This window comes from Octodon degus, unplaced genomic scaffold (genome assembly GCF_000260255.1).
Source record: "Octodon degus isolate 3935 unplaced genomic scaffold, OctDeg1.0 scaffold00131, whole genome shotgun sequence".
NCBI lineage: Eukaryota > Metazoa > Chordata > Mammalia > Rodentia > Octodontidae > Octodon > Octodon degus.
This window is the reverse complement of record NW_004524707.1, coordinates 5,881,964-5,891,837: the sequence shown is the minus strand read 5'-3', so window position 1 is coordinate 5,891,837 and position 9,874 is coordinate 5,881,964. Positions and strand designations below refer to the sequence as shown.

Genomic DNA, 9,874 nt, shown 5'->3' with positions numbered 1-9,874 from the left:
GGGAGGGGAGGAGGAAGGTGGGAAAGCAGCCACATCTATAGCTATCACTTACCATTTCCATATTATAGATAATAAAACTGAGACTCAAAGAAAGCAAATGTTAGTTTGAATTCAAGTCCACACAACTCCAAACTTGGGCTCTTTCCACTATGCCAGGTACCCTGAATCGGAAATAAAAATGGAAAGCACACCTGACCTCAACGCAACCCAGAGCATTTCTATTTCATTCGGTCACGCTGTCTAAGAGCTCCTTTAATTCACTGAGCAAGCAGAATATGTCCTGAGAGTTTCCTTTATCTCCTTAGCACCGCCACAGAAAAGACCAGCAAGAAACAAGACTGCTGAGCACGGTGATAGACAATGCCAAGGAGGTAAGGCCCTGGGCCACACACACACTGAACCCTGGAAACAACGGCCTCCTGCAGGGCAGGGGGTCCTCAGCCCCGGGCCCAGAAGAGCAGATGGGACAGAGCAGCAAGCCCCGTGGCAAATGGAGTCACATCAGACGCACACGCACTTGCTTCCCCGTGACAGCTGGCATCACAGCAAGGAAACAGCCGTGCAAAGGTGCTCCCGATGCCGGCTGTGGCCCTGCAAACCCAAACCTCCCTAAAACACAAGGACTGCGGCCAGGCCCAATTCCCCTGCCCTGTCCTACATGAAGTGCCCCTTGAGACCACCATCATCCACGGGGCATCGCCTAGGGTTTGGCTTCAACGTCGTCACTCTTTCCTGCAGTGAAAATCAACACAGTACTTGTCTTCATTGTTGCAGGCATAGAGGATACAGACATGATTAAATCTCAGCCCTGCTTGTGGATCATACAGAATAAAACTGTGTCGTACTACAGTATGTGATACAACCCGAAGCATTATCACAGTATCACAGAGATCAGTGTATTTCCTTCTGCCATGGTTTAGATATGGTTTGACTGTCCCCCTTGTGATGCTAAAATTTACTGCCACAGTGAGTTATTAAGGGGATAAACACTTAATCCAATGAATGTTTAGAAGTGGGGTTTGGGGACTAGGAAGAGGAAAGGTCATTAGGTTGGAGCCCCCTAGATTGAAGCTTGGTGGCTTCATAACAGGGTAAGGGACCAGACCAAGGCACACAGACATGCATGTGCTCACTGTCCCTCACCATGCAGTGCCCATGGACTTGGCCTCAGCCAACAAGGAGGACGGTAGCAGTCCAGGGCCCTCACCTTGCCCTTGGTTCATGAACGCTTCTTTTCGTGAATAATTCGGTTTGCAAACAAAAGCAATTGGCAAAATTTTGCCAATTGTTTGCGAACTCCACACAAGTAACTAAGACAGTCACAGCCGTTGTTCCCAAAATTATGGAACAAATTAAGTTCATGAACCAAGGTACTACTGTACCTCCAAAACTGTGAGCCACAGAAAATCCCTTTCCTTCAAAAAGTGGCTGCCACTGTTCTTTTCTACAGTAATGAAAAAGAATGGGTGCACCTTCACATAACTTAGCTCAATCTGTGGCTACTACTTTTGTTCATTTATTTATTGTTGGTCTTTCCCACAAGAAAGCACCAGCATGGAACCCTGTCTGCCTGGCTCATCACCACTGCCAGCAGGCAGCATGGCCTGAGTACAGGGACAACTGCACTCAACCTACCCATGTGCAAAGAAGGAGGGAGAGAAATATTAGGAACTATGAGCACTAAGACCAGTTTCGAAGTTCAGGCAATGCTCCTGAGGCAGGGAGACCAAGCTGCAATCTGTGGTGTAATACCCAGATGAACAGCCAGGAGGAGCAAAGGTAGGCATGACAAATCAGCATAAGCAACAGTGGAGCAGAGCCTTCCACTGAACCACCTGTTCTCAGAAGCGGATGAGGGCCAGTGAGACAGTTCAGCGGACTAAGTGCCTGCTTAGGCAAGTGCAGGGATCCAGGTTTGATCACTGGTACCACATGCTGCACCGGCCCCGCCCCCAGGCATGCTGAGCCAGCCACCAAGACCAGACATGGTGATGTGTGCCTGTAATCCCAGCAGTGAAAACAGGAGGCTGAAAACAGGAGGATCACTATGAGTCCAAGCTGCATAATGAGACCCTGTTTTCAAATACACTACAAAAAAAGTGGATGAATGTAACTGTGGAAGCCATTTGGCAATACCTGGAGATGTTTTTATCAAGACATTGGGCAGAGGATGAGTCCAGGGCTGCTCTGCATCCTGCAGTATATATAGTTGCTCCCTCATAACAAATGCTCACTGGTTCCCAATGTCAGCAGTGCCAAGGTTGTAGCACCATTCAGGAATGGGCTGGTCAGATAACACAAGCTTTCCCCTACTTCATGACTTCTGTTCCATTCATAACCAGAATCTTCTTTTGATTAGAATGTGGACCAGAGTGGCATTTGCTTGCCTTCTGCTGCAGCCTCCAAGAAGGGACTTATTCATCAAGGAGTGTCTAGGACCTATGGTCGCTGCATTAGTTCCTTCCTCTACTGCCTAGCCATCAGGACACAGCATTTTTTCTCTACATTCTAAGACACTGAATCACCCAGCGCACATGCCAGCTACTGAGTAGTGAGTAGATGGCAGAGTGGCCAGAGGGACAGAAGGACAGACAGACCAAGACTGGTCAGCACGACAAATGGTAGACTCCTTAGGGCGCCTGTGCCTTGTGCACTTTCTGCAAAGGCGGGGTTGGCCTGAACATTAGTTCTCTTCCCCAGCGAGCTCTGTGATAGGACTGTCACAGAGAATGCCCAGAGAGGCCATGCTCCTGGGCACCACAGCCTTAGCAGCTAGCCTGAAGGAGGGTTGGACTGGAAGCCTGGGGGACAAGGCCCCACTGTCTAGAAGCAGCAGCACACCAGTGGGCTGAGCCTGCTCCTGACAATGAGACCCATATTAGCTCCAAAACATCTCAGAACCTAGTAAATAGTGTATCTTCAGCTAAAAGTTTCTTGCTGTAAAATAGACATGCTTATATTTTCCCCTGACAAACAATTCAATATCTGAAATGTGCAAATTGTGCAACTCTGAATAGGAAAATAGAAGGTCATTTTTTGCTTGTTGTAAAAGATCCAATAGAAATAGCTATGCTTCTAAAGAGTAGATCTAAAACACAAAGCCATCTGTCACATCTCAAATTTCAATATTTCGTCTTCTGTGCAGTGGGCACAGGCCTGCTCACATTGCTACTAACAATACTAAAAAGGGCCCGTGGAAATAAGAAACATCTAGAAATGGATCCCATGTGTGCGAGTTCAATTCATGTCTAACTTCTCATAGAAATATTCAGTAGGTAGAATAACAAGAAAAACAAAAAGCCAGAAAAGGCACCCAAGCAAGACAGGACAATCCTCCTTGTCTCATGCATGGGGCTTCCAGCTAATAGAGTCCTTCTGTGTACAGAGCCACAGCTGCAAAAGTAGATAGATTGTCTCATTAGAAACTGAAGTACTTCCCTGGCGTGATTCCGTCCTGTGCGTGTGTCCTGTGGAGCAGTACTCACTCATTTCTGTCCACGTTCTCTCCCACCTAAGTGGGTGCCATCACTCCATGAAAGATTCAATGGATATGGACATGAGCCCCCTGAGGCCCCAGAACTATCTCTTCGGTTGTGAACTAAAGGCTAACAAAGATTACCGCTTCAAGGTGGATAACACTGAAAATGAGCACCAGGTGTCATGAAGAACTGGTGCAAAGGATGAGCTGCACATTGTTGAGGCAGAGGTTATGAATTATGAGGGCAGTCCAATTAAAGTAACACTGGCAACTTTGACAATGTCTGCACAGCCAACGGTTTCCTTTGGGGGCTTTGAAATTACACCACCTGCTGTCTTAAGGTTGAAGTGTGGTTCAGGGCCTGTGCATATTAGTGGACAGCATTTAGTAGCTGTGGAAGAAGATGCAGAGGAAGAAGATGTAAAACTCCTCAGTATATCTGGAAAGTGATCTGCCCCTGGAGGTGGCAGCAAGGTGCCACAGAAAAAAGCAAAACTCGCTGTTGATAAAGATGACAAGGACGAGGAGGAGGAGGAAGAGGAGGAGGAGGAAGAGGAAGAGGAGGAGGAGGATGAAGAAACTGGAGAAAAGCTCCAGTGAAGAAATCAATACGAGATACTCCAGCCAGAAGTGCACAAAAATCAAACCAGAATGGAAAAGACTCCAAACCATCAACACCAAGATCAAAAGGGCAGGAATCTTTGAAGACACAGGAAAAGACTCCTGAAACACCCAATGGACCTAGTTCTATAGAAGACATTAAAGCAAAAATGCAAGCAAGTATAGAAAAAGGTGATTCTCTTCCCAAAGTAGAAGCCAAATTCATCAGTTATGTGAAGAATTGCTTCCAGAAGACTGACCAGGAGGCTATTCAAGATCTCTGGCAGTGGAGGAGGTCTCCTTAAGAAAACTGTTCAAACAGTTTGTTAAAGTTTTCCGTCGTCTTTCATTGTAACAGTTGCTATCTGGCTATCCTTTTTATAATGCAAAGTGAGAACTTTCCCTACCGTGTTTGATAAATGTTGTCCAGGTCCCATTGCCAAGAATGTGTTGTCTGAAATGCCTGTTTAGTTTTTAAAGATAGAACTCCACCCTTTACTTGGTTTTAAGTATGTATGGAATGTTATAAGACATAGTAGTAGTGGTGGTCAGATATGCAGATGGTAGGGAGACAAACATACATATGAAATAAACTCAGTATTTTAATAAAGTAAAAAAAAAAGAAACTGAAGTATATTTGCTACAATTCTAAGCAAATCTCCAAACTGTCAAGGTTGGAAAGTACTGGTACATCCAAGGCTCAATTTGGATATTAATTTTCTTCCAAATTTCATTGTTAAGATAATATGCTCAGAATTTTAAGCATAATTTTATGTCCCAAGCCAGTCCACAAAAGCTGAATGCGTTTGTGATGTACCTGATACAGTACCTACTTATAGTAAAAGTGATAAAAATCAATGTATGGAGATTATCTTTAAAACATATTGAAAGAACTTCTTAACTAGGTAGGACCTGAGCTCCAAGCCATGAGCAGGGCCTTAGACCTCCGAATACCCAAGAAATGAGCACAGTCGTGTCCTAAAAAATAGACAGGGAAAGACTGAACACAGAACCCCACGGAGATTGGGAAAAAAAGTGGTCTAGCCTTTCTCTGCCAGAGGAGGAGGGCCTGGAACCTACGCGCACATACCCTGACACAGAAGCACTACCTGCTGCAGCCAGAGGGCACAAGGCCTACATGTGAATGACAGCCACCCTGCCGCCTACAGAAGCTACAAAATGAGCAGCATTAGCAGACAGATGTGCCAACTACCGCTACAGCAGTGGCAGGGAAGAGAGAGCCAGCAATTCCCAGCATGCACTACAGCAATGTGGACAGCAAGGCCGGGAGCAGGCATTCCTACCACAGCCAAAAGCTGGTGAAAGGGGGTGTACAAGAGCTATGCTCCCTCTTAACAGTTATGGCTAGATCAAAAAGGGACTTCCTCAGGCCGGGGAGATGGCTCAGTACAATAAGCACTTCCCTGGCAAGTCCAAGGGCCTGAGTTCAATCCCTGGTTCCACAAAAAAAAAAAAAAAAAAGATTTCCTGAAATCTACCAAAATGAAAACTGTGATAACTGATAAGAACATAATCTAACTTTTAGCACCTTAAGAACAGACAAGGAATAAGAAAACAAAGACTGTGGGGAATGCCTGATCCAGTACAGCATATTCACACCTTTACAGAAGAAAATATGCTTAATTTCTGAACATTACATTACCTGGGCCAAACCTAAACACAACAAAGATACAAACTATTAAAATCCATTGGGTTTTTGTTTTTGCTGTTGTAGTGCTAGGGATCAAACCCAAGACTTTGCATAGACACTCTAAGCCAGGGGTCTACCACTGAGCTACACCCCTAGATCTGGTATCAGTTTTGGAAGCTGAGGTTTATCATTTATCCACTTTGTACCTTCTTTAATCCTCCAAATACAGCGTCTGTCTCCAGCTCAAATTCTTGGTCCAGTTCTTCTTCATGTTCTAACAAGAAAAACAGTCTCTATTAGTCACAAATTTAAGTAAGATCCGGTTGATTATATAGCGGAAGCATTAAAAGAAATCTGAACACAACCTGGAAAAAGCAGACTCGACTAAGTGTAGGCAGGAAACTTGTCATACTCTTTGACCTCTTTCCAAGCTTTCTGTGACCTAAGTTCCTGAAAATACACAAAGGGGCTCAGAAAAACAACCCTGTCAACATGTAATAAGGGTCACAAAAAGAGGGGATCAAGGCAGGAAAGCTCCAACACAGAACCACTAAGAGGAACTAGTAACAAATTAGAGATTGTTACACAGACCACACTATAAAATATAGTAACTGCGACTGCATTATACAACAGAATACAGACATAAGAAGAAATTAGAATCATTAGGGTAATATAGCATTTATAAGTAAACAAACAACGGGTTCAAAACAAAAAATACAATAAAACCTTCAAACATTTCTTAAGGGTGTACCTAACCAGCCCACTGTGAGCCACTAGGAACAAAGAGAACAAGGCAGCATGGCTTCTACTGGACGTGGGGGAAGAGATACAAGTCCAGGAAACTACAATCGGGCTCAGGAGTCCCTTGATATGGGAAAAAGGCATACAATAGAAGTTAATGTTCAGCTGTGCGGTTCGACTAGGTAGGTGAGTAGGCATGGGTGACGCTCAAAACTATGCAAAACTGGAGATAAAGGCACAGTAGCAGGATACTGACAAAGCCAGCAGGATGGCTGAGAGCACCTCAAAAGGGACAAAGTACATGGATTAGCAAAGGGAAAGGCTGATAAAGGTCACTCACAGGAGTGCATTCATAGTAGGATGCTGAAAAAGAACTACCCAGAAAGCAAGCAGGGGCAAATGTTTCCCTGAACCATGAGCATCAAATAATGCTGGTTTCAAAGGACGCTCAGGGGGAAGTGACACACAAGCAGTGTACATCAGAGGGTCTCACCGGCACCTGTTCCAGCCCCCAGCAATACTGCTCCTGGGAAGAAGAGGATGGGAAGGGACCGCACCACGGCCCAGCACCCACAGCACAACCCAGGAGCTCCAGCCACTGCACTGCTGTGCCCCACAGGAAGGACTCTGACTGCAGCAGGGCACTGGTCCTCCCCGTTACAGCTGCACACAGGCCACCTTGTCTATGTGGTGTGCACGTGTGTGCGCGCACATGTGCTGCCTTTTTCACAGACCTAAGTCCCCAGAGCCAGTGTGCAGACAAATGACACGTTCCCGTAGCCTCCAGATTCATTGGTGGGAAGGTAGAAAAGCTCTACCACCGCCTCCTTGTTCTGGCCTCCCTCCTGATCCCACAGGGTACAACCTCCAAAGACCCTGAAATTATGCGTTAGGGAAACCAAGCAAAACTTTGAGCTTGCTTTTCTTCTTTGTCAGAATGTATTCATAACCAGTGAAGCTGCCACGCTAAGCTAAGCTGGGGCTCCTGAAACTAGAACATATCTCCCCCTAGTGGGAAAAATTTACTTGCTGCCTCTTTACAACTTCCAAGACAGGAAACCCTCAGCCAGGAGGGTCCAGAACCCCAACACAGTACAGCACCATTGTCCTTCACCTAAAAGGAAAAATTCCTGTATGCAGACAGCAAGAGGAGGATGAAAGCAACCTAGCACCGTCCTGTGGAAATGCGCTAGACACCATGTTTATAATTTTAAAGTTTCTAGCAAGAAGAAAGTAAGAAAAAAACAGGTGAAATTGATTTTATTCTTTTCAAGTATCCAAAATGTTATTCCAATATGGAACTGGCAACACACATTAATGAGTTATTGCTTCTGCCTTTTCCATGTGAACGCTTCACAATCCAATGCACAGGGCGTATGGTAGCATATTTCGGTTGGGTCTGGCCTCGCTTCACGTGCTCACTGCTGGTACTGGTCAGCATCACTCTAGACCAAAAATCCTCTCTCTTGTCTTTTATTACTTTGTCTGATTGATTTCTTGACACCAACAATAGCTATATGTATGTTATGGTTTGTGTCTATTTGTCCCCCCAAAGTCCCATGTAAGTTATGGGGCAGACACCGGCTGGAAGAGTCACAAGTGGCTTGAGGGGTGGGACCAGAGAGACGCGAAGCATTAAACTGGCTAGTCTGTGCTTTCTCAGAGATGTGGAGAGGGTCATCCTGGACACGGCAGCGCCCCAGCCTCTCCTACAGTGTGTTGAAACTTCCATTAACTGTGAGCTAAATAAACCTTTCCTTCCCTCATTTTGAATCCTGGGTATTTGTCCCATCAATGAGAGAAGAGTAACTAATGCAATGTATGTCATCAATTTTAAATTACAACCTAACTCCATCTATGACTGGTTTGGGAGTCACTGTTTTCAGACTGTTTTAAATTAGCTGAAAATCCACAACCATACAATGTATGGTCAACTGATCTAAGAACAGATCAGTTCTGTAGCCACCAAGATCCTCCCTTGTGAGGCCATAGCCCTCAGAGCCTCTCTGTTGATTCTTCTCTGCCCTCTGCCTCTGTCCTCACCTGTGGGCCTGCTGTTTTCATCCTAATTCAAATGCAGTCAAACCAGAGGCGAGGCAAGCTGCCAAGCCCCAGAACACCACACAGGGTGGACTGGAGGGGGCAAGCTCCTCCTCCTCCTCCTCCTCCTCCTCTCACCCAGATGCAGCAGCCCAAAATGTATCACACCAAGAAGAGACCTGCCTGAGTGCACAGAAATGAACCACTACCACTGATGAGCCCTGATTACTAGTCCGAGGTTGATTCTTCCTCACCAACAAAAGGGTACATCAAACACCCATGCTACCTACTGAGCAGGAGGATTTGCATTTTAATCCCTGCCAGTGTGATGGGAAACTATTTGTTTAAAACTGCCAAGTAATCTAGGGCCTTCACCCTCAACATTTTGATGGGAAATTAAGTCTGGGGAGGGGGTAATTAGAAGGCATTAATCAGGAAGCACACGCACACACACAAACACACACACACACACACACACACACCCCTAGTTTGATCAGAGCCACTGTCAGGGAGGGGTGCACCCAATCATTGTGTACATGTCCTGCTGTTTCTATGCATTTGAAAAATTTCAATCAGCTCCTACTGTTCTTTATTTCCTTAGGAAGCCAGTGGATACAGCACACTGTGGCAACAAATGAGACTGGGGAAGGGGAGCAGAAAAGATACATTTCTGAGGATAAGTGAATTTGATAGTAAGTAACTCTCAAATATTCATAAACAGATTACCGTTCAGAAGAGAAATGATAAGGTACTGGCTTTCTGTGACACAGGACTGTCTCTCTCCCAATTCTAACTCAGAGCATGAACATGTGATTTAGAAATAACCCAAGCAAAAGCAAATCACGTATGCAAATAGGACACAAAGCAGCAAGCTGCACAAATGGCTGGCAAACCTTCCAAACAGGGATGTTCATCTGCTGCTCACCAAAGGAACTCTTCAGTCTCTAGAACAGGCCTCCAAGTGTGCCATGTGTGTGGGAACCCTTCCTGTTCCTGGAGAGGCAGACAGAAACCCTCCAGCCAAGAGAGCCACGAGACAGCTCCGAGCATATCCCACATGTGGCCCAGCACAGAGCAGCGGACTGAGCCGAAGGGAACAGAGTGAGGAGCAGGTCTCCTGAGGGTTTGCTCTCCAACGCCTTCCAGCCCAGGTCCTGCTCCAAGGCCCTCAGGAGAGGTTGATTACAATTAGGAAGTAGTCTCTGGAAGCCAGCACTCCCACACACAGGAGCTAAAGCTTCTGTCTTCCACCTTTCCTTAGGGTCATGGCTGACAGTCCCATAATAAAACTCATGACTGGGCTGGTGAGATGGCTTGGTGGTCTAAAGCACCTACTTAGAACAAGCTTAGCAAAGCACAGGGAC

At 45.8% G+C, this 9,874-nt stretch overlaps 1 protein-coding gene and 1 pseudogene across 4 annotated transcripts in view; one reads left to right on the top strand and one right to left on the bottom strand.

Annotated features, from left to right (window-relative positions):
• Hhat (hedgehog acyltransferase) overlaps nucleotides 1–9,874 on the bottom strand; it is a 381,668-nt gene that overhangs the window by 365,857 nt on the left and 5,937 nt on the right. For 2 of the 4 annotated variants that reach the window (XM_023701140.1, XM_004641206.3), the window contains exon 2: nucleotides 5,936–6,003. The exons of 1 other annotated variant lie outside the window; for it this stretch is intronic. In XM_023701140.1, coding sequence (XP_023556908.1) covers nucleotides 5,936–6,003 — 68 coding nt within the window. Of the gene's footprint in view, nucleotides 1–5,928; nucleotides 6,004–9,874 lie in introns of those variants that run through there. One more of the 4 variants, XM_023701142.1, reaches the window with a different exon arrangement.
• Nucleotides 3,533–4,433, top strand: LOC105743528 (annotated as a pseudogene).